The sequence below is a fragment of the Mercenaria mercenaria genome, chromosome 2, assembly GCF_021730395.1.
Source record: "Mercenaria mercenaria strain notata chromosome 2, MADL_Memer_1, whole genome shotgun sequence".
Lineage (NCBI taxonomy): Eukaryota > Metazoa > Mollusca > Bivalvia > Venerida > Veneridae > Mercenaria > Mercenaria mercenaria.
The window spans coordinates 113,419,081-113,443,580 of record NC_069362.1 but is presented as its reverse complement, the minus strand read 5'-3'; the positions used below and the strand labels follow the sequence as shown (position 1 = coordinate 113,443,580).

At 35.9% G+C, this 24,500-nt stretch overlaps 1 protein-coding gene across 1 annotated transcript in view; it reads right to left on the bottom strand.

Annotated features, from left to right (window-relative positions):
- Positions 1 to 10,578: 10,578 nt before the first annotated feature.
- LOC123564941 (NAD-dependent protein deacetylase sirtuin-1-like) overlaps positions 10,579 to 24,500 on the bottom strand; it is a 37,128-nt gene continuing 23,206 nt past the window's right edge. The window contains exon 6 of the mRNA XM_053537595.1: positions 10,579 to 23,647. Within this exon, the coding sequence (XP_053393570.1) occupies positions 23,304 to 23,647 (344 nt within the window). The 3' untranslated portion in view covers positions 10,579 to 23,303. The remainder of the gene's footprint in view (positions 23,648 to 24,500) is intronic.

Genomic DNA, 24,500 nt, shown 5'->3' with positions numbered 1-24,500 from the left:
TGTTATGTACATTTACTAGTTTGTCCGGTACGTTTCTTAGTTTGTGTTGTGCATTCACTAGTGTGTGCTGTCCAATAGATAGTTCGTCATGTGCTTTTCTTAAAATATTCGGTACTAATCATAATTTGTTTTGTAGATAAAACAGTTTGTTATGTACATTAACTAATTTGTACGATACATTTCTTAGTTTGTGTTGTGCATTTACTTGTTTTTTTGTCCAGTCAATAGTTCGTTATGTGTTTTCCCAATATGTTCGGTACAAATCATAACTTGTCTTGTAGATAAAACAGTTTGTTATGTTTTAATTAACAGATATATATTAATTATCTTTTCAAAAGTTTTCCGAAAATAGATAATTGCCGAAAAGAACTTATTTAACATAAGTAGTATATTTGTTGTATGTATGAGAATCCACTTGTAAAGACAAAATTGTAAGGGTACACGTTGTGTAATTTCACATGAAATCGGATATTTTAAGCAATCAACTGGACAGCACAAACTGGCGAATGCATAACACAAATGAAGAAATGTACCGGATAAACTAGTAAATATACATAACAAACTGTTTTATCTACATAACAAATTATGATTTGTACCGAATCTATTGGGAAAAGCACATAACGAACTATCTATTGGACAGCACAAACTAATGTATGTACATCACAAACTAATAAATGTACCGGAAAAACTAGTAAATGTACATAACAAACAGTTTTGTCTACAAAACAAATTATAATTTCTACCAAATATATTGGAAAATGCACATGACGAACTATCAATTGTACAGCACAAACTAGTGAATGCACAAAATAAACTAAGAAATGTACCGGACAAACTAGTAAGTGTACATAACAAACTGCTTTATCTACAAGAAAGATTATAATTTGTACCAAATATATTGGAAAAAGCACATGACAAACTGATAATCATTATGTCAAGACAGTCTAGGCGTTCCATACCCCGCACTGAATAAATTAATTAGGGGTTATCCCTAATTGCATGTCTATTTTTAGAAAGGCGGGAATGTTTGATATCAAGAAATACTGGCCATTTTTTGATATCAAGAAATCGAATTTTTGATATCAAAAAATGATTTCTTGATATCCAGAAATCGAATTCTTGCTATCAAAAATAGTCCGTATTTCTAGATATCAAGAAATGATTTCTTGATATCAAGAATTCGATTTCCTGATATCAAAAAAATATTACTTTTTTTTAATATCAAGCAATCGAATTCTTGCTATCAAAAATAGTCCGTATTTCTAGATATCAAGAAATGATTTCTTGATATCAAGAATTCGATTTCCTGATATCAAAAAAATATTACTATTTTTTTGATATCAAGCAATCGAATTCCTGATATCAAGAAATCGATTTTTTATATCAGAAATTCATTTCCTGATATCAAAAATTCGATTTTTTTATATCAAAAAATAGACAGCATTTCTTGATATCAAAAATGATTTCTTGATACCAGGAATTCGATTTCTTGATATCAAGAAATCATTTTTTGATATCAAAAAATAATTATTGATATCAAGAAATCGAATTGTTGATATCAAGAAATTATTTCTTGATATCAAAAACTGCCTAGAAAATAGTAAAACGGCGCCCTATATGTGTGTGCTTTTTAAGTCACTACAGGACATATAAATCATGCTTGACGTAGTTTACAATGCCTACTAACATCACGGATTGTAAGGTCCTCTCCCGTCAAGGATAAAAGGAAAATATCACGAGATTGCTTTATCTCTAAAATATGTCAGTACAGTTTTTCTTAACAAATTCCTGACCTTATACAAATGGGATTTCGGCAGGTTAAAGTTACATCATTTTCATGAATGATTTAAGCAAAAACTTCTTTTGCTGACAAGATAACTGCAGGCAATATCTTATGTTTTTGTTTTATCAATTTATAAATGAAGTTATGTTTCTCTTGAAAATAAACGAAAGCGAGCACTGAAAAAAGCCCTCTGAATACTGCTCGTTTTAGGATCAGTTCACTCAGGATTGCCTTAGTTTTATAGGTCTTTAAAGAATAAAATTCATAATTTTTTATGACACGAAACCGCCCTGTTAAAAGTCCAGAATAACATTCTTCAATCGTTGGATAAGAACAATGTGACTGTTCTTGTGATGCTTGATCGCTCTGCAGCATTTGACACTATTGATTACGTGACGTTGATTCATCGCCTTGAACGTCACTTTGGTATTACAGGCAATCCACTCGCATGGATGATGCCATACCTTAGTGACCGCTACCAGACCGTATGCATAGATGGCGAGCTATCACAACCAGTGCTAATGGAGTACAGTGTACCCCAAAGGTCTGTCCTGGGGCCAAAGAACTACACAATCTACACAAAACCAGTCGGTGCTATCTGCAGAAAGCACGGACAGAACAATCATTTCTATGCGGATGATTCGCAGTTATATCAATCCTTCGAACCAATAAACAAAATGTCTATTGAAGAGACCATTCATCGCGTTGAAAGTTGTTTAAAGGATATAGTAAGTTGGATGAATACCAACATGTTGAAACTCAATGCTGAAAAAAAAAACAGAATTAGTCATATTTTCATCTGAACACAAGACACAATCTGTTTCAAACATATCTGTGAAAGTGGACGGCTCTGAAATCAAACAATCAGGCACTGTCAGGAACCTCGGTGCTTTTTCTGGATTCGAACATGAGGATGGAGCAACATGTGAATAGTGTGTGTAGGAATTCCTATGCACAGTTGCGGCAAATCAGTCACATCAGACAATATATAACCGCAAACGCAACCAAATCTCTAATCAACTCTCTTGTTACATCACGTTATGATTATTGCAACTCTCTTCTATATGGAATTCCAAAACAGTCAATGAACAAACTGCAATATGTCCAAAACACGGCAGCTAGAATCGTAACCAGAACATCCAGATACGACCATATAACGCCTGTGCTGCGTGAACTCCATTGGCTTCCTGTGCAATGTAGGGTAGAATACAAAATTATAACACATACATATAAAGCACTCGAAGATCAATCACCAGCTTATGTAGTGAACATGTTAGAAATATATACACCATCCAGAAATCTGAGATCGCAGAATAATGCTTTAAAACTAGTGGTGCCCAAATGTCGAACAATGCGATTTGGTGACATTAGCTTTCAGACAGCAGCTGCGAGGTTATGGAATGCCCTCCCGTCTGGCATTAGAGAGTGCAAGACCTTGCAAAGTTTAAAAAAAAAAACGCTAAAGACTCATTATTTCATACAATTCTTTGGGAACTAATCTCACTGATTACCTGATTAATAATGTAGGTACTTTGCCGGCTAATCAATTACTTTAATTAAGAACTCTAGTGTGACAGAATAATATTAGCGGTGTTGTTTTTTTTTCTTCTTTTTTTCTTTGGGATGTATCATGGATGTTCTCCGGACCGTTTAGGTAGGGATTGACCCAATCATCCGGGACGGTTTGCATGCTGTGGTGCATTTCGCAGACATCATGCCGGTTGATTCTGTCTGTTTAAAATATAAGATATCTTCTGTTCTATTCTGGTCTAACCTGTGTCTTTCATAGGTCTGTTAATGTTTTACGATATTGTATTTTTGTTTCATGTTTTGATCCGCCTACCTTCAATTTAAAATGCTTGTTATCTTATTACCGTAATGTAATTTTAAGTTTTTCTATAATAGTTCAATAACCATTTTTTATTGAACTTTATAATTTTATAAATGTTTTTATGTAAAGCACTTTTGAACGTATTTTTATATGAAAAGAGTGCTATATAAATGTGGTATATAATAATAATAAAAATAATAACATGTTACAGGTGATATTCTAGAAGCCGTGATTTTGAATTAATATGACGAATGTTGTACTGGAAATTAAGTTTCTCTTTCCTAGTACACGGCCTTATTTACCAACTGTTATTTTCAAATGGCTCTCCGAAACAAATAAGACGAGTTCTTAGTTTTACGAAAATATGGCTAGTTACAAGTATTCCGAAACGGAGTACACCTTTCGCTGTATGTGATTCTTGACAATTATTCCTAAATATCGGGGGGGGGGGGGGGGGGGGGGGGGGGGGGGGGAAGGAAATATCATACCCAAAGTGGGTCAAAACCGCTCTCTATGATCCTAGATCATAAGTTTTACTGATGCGATTCCTCAAAGTAGCAAATTGACACGTTCGAACATGAAAACCAGCGATTGAGTGCTACGTAGGTCATTGAGCTTCTGTGAAAAATTGTCATAATTCCAAAATAGACGTCCGGAAGCACATACTACATCATATATATCAAATTAGGTTGAGGAAACTCACCAAGGCAGAATATTTCAGTAGTACATTATGTATACATAATTTTGTAACCAGGAACTTAAAAGTACTTAGCATTTCTGAATTTTTTTCAGCAACGTATTCTAAGAGCGCCAAACCGATCATTTTCATCTATTACCTGTTATATGTGTGAGTGTAAATCTATTCAATAGCTGGTAACCGCTTTTTACTAAAAGATAAATGCGACACTTAAAGAACGTAGTATTTTCCTTTGACGGGACTCATTAAAACGTTAGCCGGTAGACAGTTTTGGGAACGAATTAGACGCGGCCGGATGATATTCAAAACGTTATCAAAACTTGGCGTTCGGATATAGTATTCAGATCCCTGTTGGTTTATAGAAAGTTTACATTGAGTGTTTACTTGAGGTCTCTGATGATAGTTGAATAATTTATTACTATACAAACTTGTTGAAAAGAAGTAGCAAATATATTGTTCTTAGAATTATATGTTACATGTAGACTGAGGTCAATGAATCTAAAGTATATAAAACAACTGAATACTGCAACTGTCATTTCGAATGGAAACAATTCTGTTCTTTGATAAATAATTCTAGGAAGTGGTAAGTATATGGCATGTCATACGTTGCTAAACGTCATTCATATTCTAAGTCTTAGCATGGTAAGTATATATATTGTTATTCTTATTGCATATTGCATGTTCGACATTCCTATGATAAAAGTCATTATTGTTATTCTATATAACATTTGATATATTTGGTTTTGCTAGTGTGATTTTTTTTCGCTCACTGTATAATTTTATGTGTTTTTGTTTTACGTTCGAGGGCAATGTTCGGTGCCCTACAAAATTGTCTTTACACAGCGGATCGGTTGATTGACATAAATTGTTACACTGTGAGTTGTTTTTACTTACGGTCCAGGACTCCTGTATTTTGCCATAAAGTGAATTTGAACATTTCTTTAAATCAACCATGTCATTATTAAGTCGTTACTATCAAACGTAGGCGATTTAAGTTCTAAAAAATCCAGTATTGTGCGATAGCTCGTAGAGTTCAGATTACCCAAGAAGTAATGGTAAAGTAAGAAGCCCTGGGAGTGATATTGTAAATAATTCCAGTTTATGGCAGGCAATGTAGGGGCTGTACTAGATGACACAGGAATGGTTTGGTTCACAGCGATGTCTCAAATGTCTCGTTTCGGTTTTTGTAATTTGTAACGGTTGTAGCGACTATAATATAATCAGTTTAAATTTTCTAAAGGAATAAAAGACGGTCATAACTGGACCTAAACAGCAAAAACATTTTAGGTTAGCCGTGTCCGAAAATAAACTTGTTTTATTGAACTATAACGTATTAAGATGCAAATACACTCAATGATTTTAAAAGCGCCTCATCTATGTATTTGGAAAATCTTGATCCAAGAACATTATCGCAATGAATACATTTATGAACTCTGGCATACCAGACAGGATTTTTCCGTTGATTTCAACAGTGCTTGAAAACTCCATCTTACATCCTAGGGTGTTAGATGACACTCGTGCTTTAAATGGCGTATAAAGAACTAAGTCTATGTAGAAGATTTATGCAGTAATCTATTTTTTACAACAAAGGACCAGATGAAAATCAAGTACCTTGATAGTTCCTCCTTGTTCCTTATAGTATAATCCTCGATTTTTAAAAAAAAAATCGTTTGATTTTTATTTTTCCTGTTATTTGTTGAATATGGCATGCAAGAAAAAGATTCTATCACTGACTGTAGCTGCACATGGGAATATCCGGCTCTCGGGTAACTGATTAGGCCTACGCGCTAACTCGGCAGAGCCTCGATACCTAAACAGTTACCCTCGAGCAGGAAATTCTATCTGCACCTACAACTAGTGAAAGAATCTTATGATATGCACAGTAATTAAGGTGATTATTTGACTCTGCTAAACAAAGCGTGACTACCACTCATGAAGCTCATATTCGTGTAAGATTTATTTAGAGATTCAATTGTCGTCGCTGGATAAGAATATCGAATATCAGTTTAATTCGTAACACTGTTAAAAGATAAACAAGTTGATCAGTTTGTCTTACGATAAAAGGATAAATTGATTTTTAAGTTGCAACACGCCAAGTAGTGACGCTGACGTAATTTAAAACGCTAACTTGGTAGTGCCAAACGCGGGACCATATAGAGCCGCAGCCTGCTTAGTATAATTTAAGTGACTCTCCCATACCGATATATCTGTCTCACTAGGTGTTTATTGCGTTTCAATAAAAAAAAATTGGGAAACGCCTGCTTTTAAGCAGAATAAAAGTCAATACTGACTTTAATGAAAATATCTTTATTTTTATAAATGTCCGGATATTTTGATATAAAGGCGGTTTATGAGTTTGTAATCGACTTAAACATGCAATAACAGTTAATACTGATAAATGCGCGCTATAAATTACAGTACAAGCTACACGTGAACAAGCGACAATGGTCAAACTTCAAGTATCGCAAAAGAAATCTCCATATTGGATCAGATATGAATCATATGATGAATAATGATTACAAAATACTTGAACACATGTTGCTTAAATTGAATAATTGCCTTATATGGATGAGGCGTTTTAAAGGCACCGAGTGTATGCACATTTATAAATAACTTTTTTTTTGTAATATATGTATAATATTCGAAGACAATTGCGAAAGACAGACAGGCCTAATTAGATACCTAAATCATTGCGTAAGTACACAAAAAAAAAATCTCTTAAGAAATACCTGTCTGTCTAGAAATAAATTTTGCCATATTGTCTCAGCTGCGTAGGCGGTCTCAGTTGTATTAATCATGGTCTAAAATATCACATACGTTGCAAAGGTACGTGTACCATGTATACTCACAGAAGGACTGACAGCAAATGTCGTGGCTTTATTATAACAAGAGGCCCAACTGGGCCTTAGTCGCTCACCTAAAGAAGACATTGACCATCTGGTCTTGCTTCTAACCAAGCTTGAAGAAAATCCTTTAAGCAATTCATTAAAGTAAAAGTTATTTAACCTTTAGCCTGCTAGCAGCAAGTGATTCTGCCTTTAACACCAGTGCAGACCATGATCAGACTAATCTGCACTATTCGCTAATCAGTCAGTAAATTTTCAGTCATCACCCCTTCGAATAATAAATGGTTTTGCCCAAAGTGAATGATGGGCCAATCCATTTTAGAAATTGAGCAGGTTAAGGGTTAAAGGTTTTTTCTATATTTTGCAAAACTACATAACCACCAAATCAAACTTCCTGATACAAAGTTGTTTAAATATTAGTTTTAATTTTAGCTCTGGCGTCCCCTAAAATGGACTCAGCTAAACCATTACAATGATGTTACAGACCAAGTTTGATGAAGATCCATCAAGCAGATCAGAAAAGACGAAGATCCAGCCGGTGGTTTATCAAAAGGAGTAATTCAAAGGATTTTTTTTTAACTGTAGCGCCCATTAAATGGGTTAAACACCACCACTGAACAAATTTGGAAGAGGACCGATACAATGATGCTACAGAACAAGTTTGATAAAGATCCATCAAGCTGTTCCTGAGAATATGTCATTTAAAGGTATTTCCTTTTTTAGCTTTTGTGGTTCCTAAAAGGGGTCAATCATACCCATTTGAACAAAATTGGGAAGAGACTTTACAATGATGGAGGCCACAGGTTTAGAGCATCAGTTTCATGTCTGGTCTATAACTCAACATTCAACAAAATCACTTGGACACAAATGTTCCCCATTACGAAACGACGTGTCAAGTGCAAGACCTGCTTCCTCTTTACACAAAATAAAAGTCACACTTAAAGGTATAAGTTTAACAGGATCTGTTTCGTGTCCGATTTATAACTCTACCATTGATCAAGGGATTTTGAATTTACTTGGGGTAAATGTTCCCAATGAGACATGTCATGCGCCAAACATAGGACCCTAGCTCCTTGGAGGTCTCAGGTTTAGAGAATCAGTTCCAGGTGTCCGGTCTATAACTCTTCCATTCATCAAGGGATTCCAAAATCACTTGACACAAATGTTCCACAATAATGAGACCAATGCCCCTTTCTCAAGGTCAATGTCACGGTAAGAGGTCAAATATTTTAGGTCTTTTTTTTCTCTCTCTCTCTTTTTCTCTGATCCATAGATTAACTTTGCATGAATGGATATATTCAAGTAACTTGGCACAAACAGGCATCATAACAAATTTTTATGTCGCAAGTAAGACTCGCACCTCTAGCTAAAGATCACACTTGGAAATAAAACATTTTTTGTTTAGTCTGTAAACTTTATCTGTGGGTGTATATTTAAATAACCATGCATATATATTCACCATTAGTATTTTTATTTATTTTATTTATTTTTTGGTACTAATAAAACAAGAGGGTCATGATGACCCTGAATCGCTCACCTGAGTAATTGGAGTCACATGTTTCAAATGGCAAACGGATGCTAAAATATTAGAAAGTAGGTCAGTAGGTCAAATTCATGGTCACTGAAAGTCAGTTTTAAGATCGGTATGCAAAACTGTACATGTCATCCAAATTTCAAGGCTGTATCTTAAAAAACAAGAAAGTAGGTCAGTAGGTCAATGTCACAATAAGGTGACCCGTAATCACTTGGGTACATCAGGTAAATATGATTAAACAGTCTAGGAAATATGATCTGATAATTTTTGAAGTATTTTTTCCTACACAACTCGTATAACAAGTGACCCCCAGGGCGGGGCCTCTTTTTACCCCAGGGGCATAATTTGGTCCACTAGGCAATGCTACATACCAAATATCAAAAGCCTAGGCCTTTTAGTTTCAGACAAGAAGATTTTTAAAGTTTTCTCCTATATAAGTCTATGTAAAACTTGGGACCCCCTGGACGGGGCCTCTTTTCACCTCAGGGGCACAATTTGAACAATCTTCATAGAGGACCACAAGGCAACGCTACATACAAAATATCAAAGGTCTAGGTCTTGTAGTTTCAGACAAGAAGATTTTTAAACTTGGGACCCGCAGGGCGGGGCCTCTTTTCATCCCAGGGGCATAATTTGAACAATCTTCAAAGAGGACCATTAGATGATTTCACTTGCCAAATATCAAGGCTCTATGCCTTGCAGTTTTGGACAGTCAAGAAGATTTTTAAAGTTTTTCCTTTTGGTTGCCATGGCAACCAGAGTTCTGCATGGAATGAAATTCTTTGAACAACTTTGAAAGGGGACTACCCAAGGATCATTCCTGTGAAGTTTGGTGTAATTCTGCCCAGTGGTTTTCAAGAAGATTTTTTTAGAAAATGTTGACGGACACACGACGGACGACTGACACCGCACGACGGACATTGACCGGTCACAAAAGCTCACCATGAAGAAATCAGGTTAAATCTTAAGATATTAAGATTTGAAAGCATTCACAAATTATAGATTTCCACACATTTTCAAACTACATTGAATTTCCTTTTCACGAATTTTATTAAATATAGTAACGATTTATAAACATTTTATCATGGCCCCCGGCCTTCCATATTTTTCTAAGAAGTGATTTATACATGCAAAATAAGAGTAACTGGATATACATGTATGTTCTCAGACATTTTAACAGATAATCGGATGAATGGAGGCATCTTCGTAATACAGAATTAACTTGGCAAAATGCCGTCCCAGGCGGGATCAACGTTGCCAGTTAAACATAGCTTGAAATCATTATGTTGTAGGGATAATGAATGTTTTTCCGTATTAAAACTTAACCTGTATTCCAGGTTTCATTAAACACTCCAGCACTTCTGTAATAACTAATGCTCTGTCAAAATGGAAGGGGTTGGGGGAGGGGGGATTGAAATTTGAGAACTATTAAAGACAGAGTTATGGTTCTTGTGCAACACAATTCCTCTCGTCGTCATTTTTTTTTATTTTACGTGTTTCATAAATTTTAGTCATTTTTTTAAGTTAAGCTTTGCAAAACAAGTGTGACGGATTACTGGGAGTATAATACAAACCCATTTCTTAAACGAACAAAAGGTGTTCTTAAAATTGTTCATGCCAGCTAAAACTTAAGCTGAAGGATGAAAATGCAATATTATAGAACATGCCCAGCTTGCAAGAAGATATCTTTCCGTATGTGGGTGGGTTCGGCGGGATACATTGACTTTGTTGCTTCTGTCGCAAACGTTTGTCTGGGCAATCCGAAATCCCTACACTTGTACACATTGCTAATTTAGGTATTCTGAACATATCAAAAACATGGGAGTACCTGATGGTCTGGTCCTCAGTGAAATATCACACTGGTATATGAAGACAGGAACTAGAAAAGAGTATCAAATATTTATTAACAAAGTACCCGTTCATTCATGCATATTTTCTGGCATATATAATGATCAGGCTGGTAGGTTAGTTTGAAGTACAAAATATCAACTAGTACGACACAATGGTTTTGTTTGATATTTAAAATACCAGAGACTATAGTGAAAACACCATAGTTTGGCTTTATTGACAAACGACACCAGCCAATATCATCAAAAGAGGGCCACAATGGCCCTAAGTCGCTCACCTGTCCTTGACTATTTGACCTTGAATATATGGATAACACACTGAATCATTAATGGTAACACTAAAAACTGTGTTTGGTACAAAAGAAACACATATGAGAGGACAAAAAAATTTACCGCCATGTTTTATTCAGATCCGTAAGTCAAAGTTCATAGGGAAAGGTCATTCAAAGACATTTCTACTTAAAGCTCTAATGATCCCTTAATGGGACCAAGTGCCTTTGTCCAATGAAATTTAAGAGACCAAATTTGATGAAGATCCATAAAGTGCTTCATGACAAAAAAAAACTGTTTAAAGGTGTTTCTATTTTAAGTGTCCAGATAATTTCAAGATCAAAACCATTTAAAGACATTTCTTTTTCAGCACAAGTGTTCCTTAAAATGGGGGAAGTGTCTACATTTTAACAAACTAAAGTGAGGACCTAATAATGAAACAACATTCTAAGTTTGCTTAAGATTCATCATGCGGTTCATCAGAAGAAGGTTTTTAGAAGATTTTTAGCTGTAGCAGCTCCTAAATGGGGCCAAGTGCTTCCATTTGTACAAAATAGGACAGAACCTTATAGTGATGCTAAAGACCAAGTTTGGTGAAGATCCATCAAGCGGTACATAAGAAGCCTTTTAAAAATTCCTAATTTTAAGCTCTAGTGGCCCCTGAAAGGACCTAAGTGTTTCCAATTAAAGAAATTTGATGGAGTACCCTACAATGATGATTCAAACCAAGTTCCATAAAAGTAAATCAAGTAGTTCATGAGAAACAAGAGATCACAGAGTGATCTTGGCGCCCACCAAGTGCCATTTTTGAGTGTTCCAAATTTCAAGACTTACTGACTAGCTCAAGGTCAAATTTCATTTCCGTACACAACACTGTGCATGTGGTCCAAATTCGAAAGCTGTAGCTCGAGAAATGTGAAAGTAGGTCACTAGATCAATCTTAAGGTCAAAGTTTAATTCGGTATACAAAACTATGCAAGTGGTCCGAACTTGAAGGCTTAGCTTGAGAAATGTGTAAGTAGGTCACTAGGTCAAAATCAAGGGTCAAATTTCACTTCAGAACACAAATCTATGCATGTGGTCCAAATCTGAAGCCTGTACCTTCAAAAATGTGAAAGTAGGTCACTAGGTCAATGTCAAGGTCAAAGTTTGTTTCGGTACACAATCCTAAGCAAGTGGTCCAAATCTGAGGCCTGTAGCTACAGAAATGTGAAAGTAGGTCACTAGGTCAATCTTAAGGTCAAAGTTCAATTCGGTACACAAAAATATGCATGTGGTCCAAATTTGAAGGCTGTAGCTTGAGAAATGTGAAAGTAGGTCACTAGGTCAAAATCAATGTCAAATTTCATTTTGAAACACGGAACTATGCATATGGTCCAAATTTGATACCTGTACCTTCAAAAATCTGAAAGTAGGTCACTAGGTCAAAATCAAGGTCAAAGTTTTTTCAAGTGCACAAAACTATGCATGTGGTCCATGTAGTTTTATTTCAGAATACAGAACTATGCATGTGGTCCAAATTTGAAGCTTGTACCTTCAAAAATGTGAAAGTAGGTCACTAGGTCAATGTACAGGTCAAAGTTTGTTTCGGTACATAAAACCATGCATGTGGTCCAAATTTGAAGGCTGTAGCTTGAGAAATGAGAAAGTAGGTCACTGGGTCAAAATCAAGGTCAAATTTAATTTCGGAACACAAAACTATGCATGTGGTCCAAATTTGAAGACTGTACCTTCAAAAATGTGAAAGTAGGTCACTAGGTCAAAATCAATGTCAAATTTCATTTTGAAACACGGAACTATGCATATGGTCCAAATTTGATACCTGTACCTTCAAAAATCTGAAAGTAGGTCACTAGGTCAAAATCAAGGTCAAAGTTTTTTCAAGTGCACAAAACTATGCATGTGGTCCAAATTTGAAGGTTGTAGCTACAGAAATGTGAAAGTAGGTCACTAGGTCAAAATCAAGGTCAACTCATGTCAAGGTTCATCTTGCCACTCAAAAATATACATGTGGTCCAAATTTGAATGTTGTAGTTATTGACAAAAGATCTTAAAAGCTTTTCCCTATATAAGTCTATATGAACCATGTGACCCACGGGGCAGAGCCATATTTGACCCTAGGGGGATAATTTGAAAAAACTTGGTAGAGAACCACTAGATGATGCTACATTACAAGTATCAAAGCCCTAGGCTTTGTGGTTTGGACAAGAAGATTTTCAAAGTCTTTCCCTATATAAGTCTATGTAAACCATATGACCCCCAGGGTGGGGCCATATTTGACCCTAGGGGTATAATTTGAACGATCTTAGTTGAAGACCACTAGATGATGTCACATACAAAATATCAAAGCCCTAGGCCCTGTGGTTTTGGACAAGAAATATTTCTAAGTTTTTCCCTATATAAGTCTATATAACCATGTGACCCCCAGGGCGGGGCCATATTTGACCCCAGAGAAATAATTTGAATCATCTTGGTAGAGGACTACTAGATGATGCTTCATACCAAATATCAAAGCCCTAGGCTCTGTGGTTTTGGACAAGAAGGTTTTCAAAGTTTTTCCTTATATAATCTATGTAAATTATAGAAATAAACAAAGGGCCATAACTCACTCATAAATTGTTGAACCAGTCTGATTTTCAGGGGGACACAACTAGGGTACCAATACATCATTCTGACAAAGTTTGGTCAAAATCCCCCCAGTAGTTTCTGAGGAGATGCGATAACGAGAAATTGTTAACGGACGGACGGACGGACGGACGGACGGACGGAATGACGGACGGACGGACCACGGACGCAGAGTGATTTTAATAGCCCACCATCTGATGATGGTGGGCTAAAAACACTAAACTGTTTATAAGTTTTTTTATTGTTGGCTCTAGTGCCCCTGGAAAGAGTTCAAGTGCTTCCTTTGGACAAATTTGTGAGAGAACCTATAATGATGCTACACAACAAGTTTGATGAAGATCCTTCAAGCAGTTCCTGAAAAGATGCTGTTTAAAGTATTTCTAATTGTACCTCTAGCGATAAAATTGATGAAGATTCATAAAGCAGTTCATTAGAATTACGGTAAGTTGTTGAATAGTATTTCCATGATTTGCTCTACTTATCCCTAAAAGAAGACAAATGACCCCAATTGAGCAAAGTTGGGAGAGGGCCGTATAATGTTGCTATAGATCAAGTTCAATGTTTCATCAACCATTTCACGAGAGAATGTTGTTTAACAGTATTTCTATTTTAGCTCTAGTAACCCTTAAAATGGGCCCGATGCCCAAATTGAGCAAAACCTGGAAGGGGGAGTATTATGATAATAATACAGATAAAGTTTGATGAAGATCTTCTACATGCTTCCAGAAGAAGTCATTTAAAGTTTTTCTTCTTCTATTTTTAGCTCTGACAGCCTCTAAAAAGGGGCAAGCAGTATCACATCACCAAGATCCTACATACCCAGTTTGGTGTAATTCCAGGAATATATTTATGTAAATTGTGAACAATGAATACCGAACCAACCAACTATACTAATAGCTCAACCTGAAGCTTCAGTTCAGGTGAACTTATAATGAATTAGGCCATACATGCGAGAGACCTCACTATTTATGTACAATACTTAAATAAAAATGGTAAAATGATTTCATCATAAACAAGCAATCAAATGATTGTGTTTCATCTGTACCACAGCACTAAAAACAAACTCAAAATAACGTCTACATACTAACAGTTAAATGTGACATCAGAGACACAATTATTTTCTATTAATCTTTAGCCTGTTGGTGGCCATTGGTTTTTCCTTTGTGACCAGTGCAGACCAAGATTAGCCTGCACTTGATCATGGTCTGCACTGTTTGCTATTCAGTCAGTAAGTTTTCTGTGAACACCCCTTTGAATAATAAATGGTATTGCTCAAATTGAATGATTGACCATTCCATTTCTCAAATTTAGTAGGGTAAAGGTTAAATATTGACAATTCAGAAACCACTCCAACAAAATCTGATATAAGTCACCTCTGAACATGAATAAATTGACAATTATGTAAAAGTTTGTGAATGAAACATGATCTTTTTTAATGAGCCCACACAGATCACACTTAAATTACATTTGTTTGAAAAGAACTGCTCATCACTGAGCTAATAATGTCAATTTTCGCAATTCTAAGGGCCATAACCCAAGAGTGACTGAAACAATATGGCTGGTTAGTTAACTAATTTGAGTTGTTGTAACAATAAACATTATGTGAACATTTGGTGAACACTGGGTAAGAACTACTTACGTTACAGAGTGGACACTGATAATTTAAGCAATTTACTCCGCAGCCAACAAAAAGCTGGAAAGTTATCAAACTTCATTGATATATTATGCAAATGAACACTGTGGCTCAGTTTGGTGAGTAATGAATAAGAACTGTTCAAAACAGAACAAAGACATTAATGAACCACACCATGAGAAAACCAACATAGTGCATTTGCGACCAGCATGGATCCAGACCAGACTGCACATTCGTGCAGTCTGGTCAGGATCCATGCTGTTCACTAATGGTTTCTTTAATTGCAGAAAGCTTTGAAAGCAAACAGCATGGATCCTGACCAGACTGCATAGATGCGCAGGCTGGTCTGAATCAATGCTGGTCACAAATGCACTATATTGGTTTTCTCATGGCGTGGCTCATTTGTCAATTTTTGATAATTCAACAGTAATAACTGCAAAGAGACTTGGATAATCCAGCTGGTTACCTAGCTTGGCCAACTTATGTTCAAAAACACTGTGACAAGTTTACCGAATACGAACTGCTACAATTTGACAGTTAATTTTCGTAATTTTTAGTATCTCAAGGGACATAACTCCAGAGAGACTTGTAAGACCCAGCAGGTTAGATATTACACTTGTTTATATTTTGACAAAGTTTGGTGAACACTGGATAAGAACTGCTCAAGTCAGGTGGTGAAAAACTGTTGTGGATGCACCTACCATTCAATTTCCCTAATAACAGTTTTATCGGCCTATATAAAGATAGCGGAGGCATTCCTTGTGACCTTGACTGGTGAGCCACTGACCCCAAAATCAATAGGGATCTTCAGGAACTGATACTCAGTCACTGTATAAAGTTCAATAGGCGTAGCTATTATACCCTATGACTCAGAGTCTGCACACAATTTTCAGTCTCCAGGTCACTATGACATTGACCCTTTGACCTATTGACCCCAAAACATAAACACAACCAGGGATGTTTCTCAAGTGATGTTAACTTATAAAATAAAGTTTGAAAGCTGTATCTGTTACAGTTTCTAATTAAAGAGTCTGGACATGAAAAAAAATCTAGAAGTTAAGTCTTTCTGTCCTAGAATCAAGACACGAAGACGTAACCTGAAATGACGTCAGGTCCCTGTGGAAACAGAAAAAGATCAAGGACGGTCATCACCTTAACATAATACATATGTTTATTGTAAAACAAGCCAATAAAAACTAGATTAACAGTAATAAAAAAAATCAGAAAAAAAAGCCAAAGACGAAATCAGATAAAACTGTTATGTAAGCTGTTGATTTATTTTGTACAATTACTGACTGTGTCACACGGAGATGAGTGTGCCATCCTACGCCTCTTATATCTTGAACAAAAAAAATTTGGTTACGTAAAAATTATAATTGCGATTTAAAAGAATATTACTGTGATATAAACAGCTGTAAAAGAATGCTCCTCTTATTTATCACCAGTAATATCTTCTTTAGCATCCATTAATGTCAGTTTCAAAATTTAAAACCTACTTCCGGGACTTGTAAATACTTGATTTATTAAATGGAACTGCCCTCCTGATTAACAATGTTCAAGTCATGCCATTACCTGTTAAAAGGGGTGCATACCAAAAAGATACTGAATTGCAAACAGTGCAGGTCATGACCAGACTGCACTGGTCGCAAAGGCAGAATCAATCGTGTCCAGCATGATAAGGGTTAAAAATAAAATCCTAATATAAGACATTTATGATATTGTCTAATACTTTTATATGAATCAGTTTGAAACCTTGTCATAGAACAGCTGAATCAAACAGTGAATATAATTACTGGTACACTTAGACAGTCATGTAAACAAGAGGACCATGATGGTCCTGAATCGCTCACCTCTTCCCACATGACCCAGTTTTGAGTATGACGTCGTTTTTTCTATTATTTGACATAGTGACCTAGTTTTTGAGCTCATGTGACCCAGTTTTAAACTTGACCTAGATATTATCAAGATAAAAATTCTGACCAATTTTCATGAAGATCCATTAAAAAATATGGTCTCTAGAGAGGTCACAAGGTTTTTCTATTATTTGACCTACTGACCTAGTTTTCGAAGGTACGTGACCCTGTTTTGAACTTTACCTAGATATCATCAAGGTGAACATTCTCACTAATTTTCATGAAGATCACATGAAAAATATGGCCTCTAGAGAGGTCACAAGGTTTTTCTATTTTTATACCTACTGGCCTAGTTTTTGATCGCACGTGACCCAGTTTCGAAACTGACCTAGATATCATCAAGGTGAACATTCTGACCAATTTTCATGAAGATCCATTGAAAAATATGGCCTCTAGAGAGGTCAAAAGATTTTAATAATTTTAGACCTACTGACCTAGTTTTTGATCGCAGTTGACCCAGTTTCAAACTTGACCTAGATATCATCAAGCCGAACACTCAGACCAACTTTCATACAGATCCCATGAAAAGTATGGCCTCTAGAGAGGTCACAAGGTTTTTTTATTATTTGACCTACTGACCTAGTTTTTTAAGGCACGTGACCCAGTTTCAAACTTGACCTAGCTGTCATCAAGGTGAACATTCTGACCAATTTTTATGGAGATCCATTCACAAGTATGGCCTCTAGAGAGGTCACAAGGTTTTTCTATTTTTAGACCTACTGACCTAGTTTTTGACCGCACATGACCCTGTTTCGAATCTGACCTAGATATCATCAAGATGAACATTCAGACCAATTTTCATACAGATCCCATGAAAAATATGGCCTTTAGAGAGGTCACAAGATTTTTCTATTATTTGACCTACTGACCTAGTTTTTGATGGCATGTGACCCACTTTCGAACTTGACCTAGATATCATCAAGATGAACATTCAGACCAACTTTCATACAGATCCCATGAAAAATATGGCCTCTAGAGAGGTCACAAGGTTTTTCTATTATTTGACCTACTGACCTAGTTTTTGAAGGCACATGACCCACTTTCGAACATGACCTAGATATCATCAAGGTGAACATTCTGACCAATTTTCATGAAGATCTCATGAAATATATGGCCTCTAGAGAGGTCACAAGGTTTTTCTATTTTTAGACCTACTGACCTAGTTTTTGACCGCATGTGACCCAGTTTCGAACTTGACCTAGATATCATCAAGATGAACATTCAGACCAACTTTCATACAGATCCCATGAAAAATATGGCCTCTAGAGAGGTCACAAGGTTTTTCTATTATTTGACCTACTGACCTAGTTTTTGAAGGCATGTGACCCAGTTTCAAACTTGACCTAGATATCATCAAGGTGAACGTTCTGACCAATTTTCATGAAGATCTTGTGAAATATATAGCCTCTAGAGAGGTCACAAGGTTTTTCTATTTTTAGACCTACTGACCTAGTTTTTGATGGCACGTGACCCAGTTTCGAACTTGACCTAGATATCATCAAGGTGAACATTCTGACCAATTTTCATGAAGATCTTGTGAAATATATGGCCTCTAGAGAGGTCACAAGGTTTTTCTATTTTTAGACCTACTGACCTAGTTTTTGACGGCACGTGACCCAGTTTCGAACTTGACCTAGATATCATCAAGATAAACATTCTGGCCAACTTTCATAAAGATCCCATGAAAAATGTGACCTCTAGAGTGGTCACAAGCAAAAGTTTACGGACGCACGGACGCATGCACGCACGCACGCACGCACGGACTGACGACGGACACCGCGCGATCACAAAAGCTCACCTTGTCACTTTGTGACAGGTGAGCTAAAAAATGGGTCCAATTAACAGTTCAGTTTTTTTATTGTTAATCAGAATTTTCTTTTCAAGTAATTATTTAAACATAACCCAATAAAATCATTAAGAAATACAAGAACATGTGGCATAAAATGTTGCAATACTGTAACACTGACTTTTACCAGTCCAAAGACCACATTAGTCAAACAGGACTCTATGAAACATGTTTATCTGTATCATATATAAATGACTCGAGGTTTCAATGTGGTAAAACATTTCATCATATTCCTTGATAAAACTATGTCTAGGAAAATTAGAAGGTTGAAATAATGTTGCTATGCATCTGAGTTAACATTCAAAATTGTAGTATAGTCATCAACACACTCTATACATTAAATACATTTATTTACACAGGAATGCTCATTCTTAACACAGAAAGAACATTTCCGCATTGTCTCATTATATTTCAAATCGCTAATAAAAACCACTATAAATGAGCTGCACCATGAGAAAATCAACACTGCGTTTGCGACCAGCATGGATCCAGACCAGCCTGCGCATCGCAAATGCACTATGTTGGTTTTCTCATGGTGCGGCTCAAATGTGTATAATTAAGCCGTGCCATGAGAAAACCAACATAGTGGCATCCGCGCAGTCTGGTCAGGATCCATGCTGTTCGCTTTCAAAGCCTATTGTAATCAGAGAACCTGTTAGCATCCAGCATGGATCCTGACCAGGCTGCACAGATACGCAGGCTGGTCTGGATCCATGCTGGTCACAAAGCCACTATGTTGGTTTTCTCATGGCGCGGCTCATATGAATTCTTCAACAACAGCATATAAAACATGCCACTAATAACAATTGTTAATATCAACTTGTCTTTTAGGAACAAATTATTTGATTCACCTTTGCTATAAAGGAGTTTTTTTTTCAATTTCCTATTTAAATCTAAAACCTTTCTAAAAGAAAGGTATAACCAATGTATATCCTGTTTCAAGTGCTTAGCGGGTAAGAGGATAAATAAGTCTTTTGTATGGGGAATGTGAAACTAATATGTTCAACAAAGGGACCATAATGGCACTAATTCTCTCACCTGAGTACATGACAAAAAAAGATTCATTAATATCCAGTCAAAAATAGATAGTTCAAAGTGCAAATCATGTTTTTTGTATCATGGTGATTCAGTTTCAGAACTGCCTTATATCTATAACGACAAACATTCTGAAATTTTTGGTAAAGATCAGGTAGAATTTGTTTTGTTTTTGTTGGCTTTAACATCACACCCACACAAGAACAGGTGACTTTAGAGCTTTGATGGTGGAGGAAGACCCCAGGTGCCCCTCCTTGTATTATTTCATCACAAGTGGGCACCTGGGTAAAACCATTGACCTTCAGTAAGCCAACTGGATGGCTTCCTCTCATGAACAAGTTAACGCCCCGTGTGAGGCTCGCACCCATATTGGTGAGGGGCAAGATATTCAAAGTCAGCAACCTTAACTACTCGGCCATGGAGGCCCCAGATCAGGTAGAAAGGCCAATTCTAGAGTGTGAATAATGTTTTTTCTATGATCTGACACAACAACTTAGTTTTTTACCAAAGATAACCAAGGTTCTAATTTCACCTAAATGGTATACAGACAAACAAGCTGACCAGGTTTCATGTTTTGTCAATTAGACGATAGTGCTTCTTGAATATTAACAAAGTTTTATTGTAATTTGAATTTATGACCTAGTTTGTGACCCCGATACGCTTTTGAGCTGGACCTAAATCCAATAAAGACAAACATTCTGACAAGGTTTCATGTAGTTCAGGAAGGAAATGTGGCATCTGGAGCATTTACAATATTTTCCTATGACTTGATCTCATGACCCACTTTCAACCCAAACCTAGATCTTTCATAAAAGATCAGTTAGAAACTATGGCTTCTAGAGTGTATACAATGTCCCATATATATCAAATAGAAAATAACGCCTCTGTGTATTAAGTTTTTTTATTGTTTTAAATGTGACCTATTTTTTTATAATACAGTTAGAAACTTGTTCAAGACTTTGTTGAGGCAAACATTCTAAGTTTCAGTAAGACTGGGTAAAAGTTGTGACCTCAAGTGTGTTAACAGTGAAAATGTGGTTGCCAAACCTTACACCTACACTAATAGCTCACGGTCCCTAAACTGCTGGTTCAGCTTGTTTGTTTTGGGTTTAACGCTGTTTTTCAACAGTATTTCAGTTATATAACGGCGGACAGTTAACCTAACCAGTGTTCCTGGATTCTGTACCAGTACAAACCTGTTCTCCGCAAGTAACTGCCAACTTCTCCACATGAAACAGCGGTGGAGGATGAATGATTTGAGATACAATGTCTTTTATCAAATCGTCACAGAGAACATAGGCCTCGCCCTGGGCTCGAACTCGCGACCCCACGTTCCGTAGATCTGCGCTCTCCCTATTGAGCTAAGTGAGAGGGCTCAGGTGAACAAAAAATCATTAAAGGTGGACCAAAACTGAATATGTATAATTATATGCATGAGTGCCCACATATTCAGGTTAATGAATGTGGGAAATATACAGCTGGCTCCTATCTGAATACATTAGAAATTTTTAGACAAAAAGCACATTATCATGATTTCTGATCATACATTATCTATTTTTCCTAGATGCGCTATTTTAGATATTCTAACATTAAGATATTGCATTTAAATTAATGTTGTCAATAGACATTTTGTGTTTTCCATAGGATTAATTTTAAGATATTTTATGTCACCTTCAAAATGTTATGTAACCAACTAGAATAATAAAAATATGTAAGTTAACATGACCATTACAAGGTTTAAAAGAAATTGACAAAATAACCCTTTACAACAATGTGAATCAATTTATCTTATACAATCCGCCATACTCTAAATCAGGGAAGAGATCTTCCATAACCTGGGTAGCATATTACATGAATATATACAAGACACAAAAAAATATACACAACAATAAAAATATGCATATTTATGCAACATATTGTCCCTCTCTGATGTAAATGGCGAAATTTCTGTTTGGGACAAGAAACATTTTACTCTCTAGAATATAATGTCATAATTGCAAGTGAATCACAACCTGAGGGCCATCTGACAGCCCTAATTTACTCATCTATCCTTAACCATTTGACCTAAAATATATGTCACATGTATCATGAAAAGTACAGGGGTTTTTTTTCACCACAAAATAGAAGCCAATATTCAGCTACTTCACAACTTTAATATGGCAACAGCAAAATTCAATGCTCTAGCTTTTTGCCAATTCAGCAGTTTGACCATCCTTCTTCACACACTAACAGCTTGCCTTGTAGCCTACCTTTGGTTTAGATGAGAAAGTATGACCAAAAATCACCTAACTCAAAATCAGATTTAAAAGACATTGCAAAATGTGTGAAAATACAAGTCAATATCCTGTTCACATTTTTAGAACAAATAATTGTGTTAAATTCTCCTCTGTGTCTCATTTTGTAAAAACTAAGCTTAATTCATCCAAAACCTTATTAACTTAATACAATAACTGAGTAAGCAAAGCAGAGACTTTCATCATTTCCATCTGAGAGCAACAAGAAAAACAGAAATCTTAACAAAGCTACCAGGTTTTCAATAAATAAAACAGTATCTAAAATAACGAGACACGTTGGCTGACAGCAGTGTGAGATTATATTTATTCAAACAAAAACAGAGCTACCAAGTAGAATATTAAATTATACACAAGAAATATTTCAGAACTAGGTGAATAAATACCAACCAGGCAAGTATTTCCATCAGTATAATGCCATTTTTGTCAGTACTTTTTTGTCATATAGTATAAACTTTCACCAATGAAATTCCCTGAATAATTTAGCAACACTGCTTTTAGGAAAGTTTGATGTTCTTTCCCAAGAAGTCAGACTTCTAAATAAAAACTGTAACGGAAAACTATGCTATACATTTGAAAAATATGAAAAACAGGAACTCTTACAAATAATGAAGATACTTAGATTACTTGTGCTTTTTTCTTTAGTGATGATAATGATGATGATGATGATGATGATGATGATGAAAATGCTCTGATGATACTGGTGATAATTACAATGAAACACAGCTTTACAAAAAAAAATCCAAATTATAGCTGCCTTTTGGTAAAACAAGAGAACCATGATGGTCCTATATTGCTCACCAGAGTTTCACAGCTCAAACTTGTATAACAGGATATATTTTCTGCCAAATTATTTTAAAATTGGTCTGCAGGTTCAGAGGGGATTTTCTCTTGTTTCTGTTGGGTTGACAAGTAACTTAAAGGTGATCACAACTGCTCACCTTGAGCTCATGCTACTCTGGTGAACTAAAAGCTTGTAACATAATATTTTCCTTACCATTTTGAAACTGATGAAATTAATAAACTAAGACAAAAAAAATGAATAAAAAAAGAGAAAATCAGTATGTCTGCTAATGACTGGGAGATCATATTTCGGGTAACAAAACAATGTACATATTTTCATATTCCAGTGTAAAAAAAATCTAAACAATTTCAGTCTATAATTATTTCGGCAGTATTATCTTGTACATCTTTAACAGGATCCGTTTGATCAGTTTTGACTTCCGAGTCCTTACCAACATCCCTGTCATCTGCACCTTTCCTCAAATCTACTCCCTTATCATCTTCATCATCAGTAGTCAAATCTATGACGTCCCCATCTATTGCACTACTGTCAGTGGTTGTATGGATTAGGCTAAATTCTCTAGACGAATCCATGGTAGTGTCTCTATCATGATCAGAGTCATCATCACTCTCAGAGTCTGACTTCACCCATGTGAAATATTCCGCTTCCGGGAAAATGTACTTATGTGGTGGAACGAAGCAGAACTGATTACCTGCAAAAATGAAAAAGACTTATTAATAAGCTGTTGTGACATCATTATTATTCCTTAGGGTCAAATTTTTGTTGATTTCATGGTTGTGTTTAACAAATAATCAAGGCCTTCACGTGGTTTGTCATCTTATTTATCATGGTTCAGAGTTCAGATGTGCAGGACCAAGGTACAAATGTCGAAGGCCACCGACGCCATATCAAATAGGACAGCTCTCCATACTTCATATAGTCTAGCTAAAAATCTGTCACTTCATTCACAAATATTATGAATACCTTCTGAGTAAAATTTGATCAAGTAACCATTATCTAGACTGAGCAAATACCTTGGAAATAGTGTTCTAAGGAAACAAAATGTGGATACAAAAATGTGTGGAATATATCAGGACAAGTTGGCCATGATGGCCCTAGATGGCTCACCTGTGTTTCAGAGTTTAAAAATGCTAGAGAGTGCGCAAATTTGGAAGAGGACCATAACATATGCTCCAAGAGTCAAACGTTCAAGAGGCAGCAGAAATTCATAACATCAAGCCTGTGATTTAGTCAAAAACTAAACGCCCGAAAATCTACATTCAAAAGCCTCAATTGAATTATTTAGGGAAATTCACGCAGACAAATGCCTGAAATCAGAGCCAGCCCTGAAAAATCACAGGCCTAAACTCAAATTAATATGAAGGATGGCAATAGTTCAAACATTGTATGCTTCTTAGGTCTTTAAAATTGGGTGGAAAAAATTTACAATGGTAATTGTTGCAGGTTGAGGCTATTAATAGAAATGTCTCTTTGTAGTGGTTATCTGCAACCAACAGTTCATCATCAGAAGTTCTTTAAAAGCATTTCTATATATGAGCCGTGCC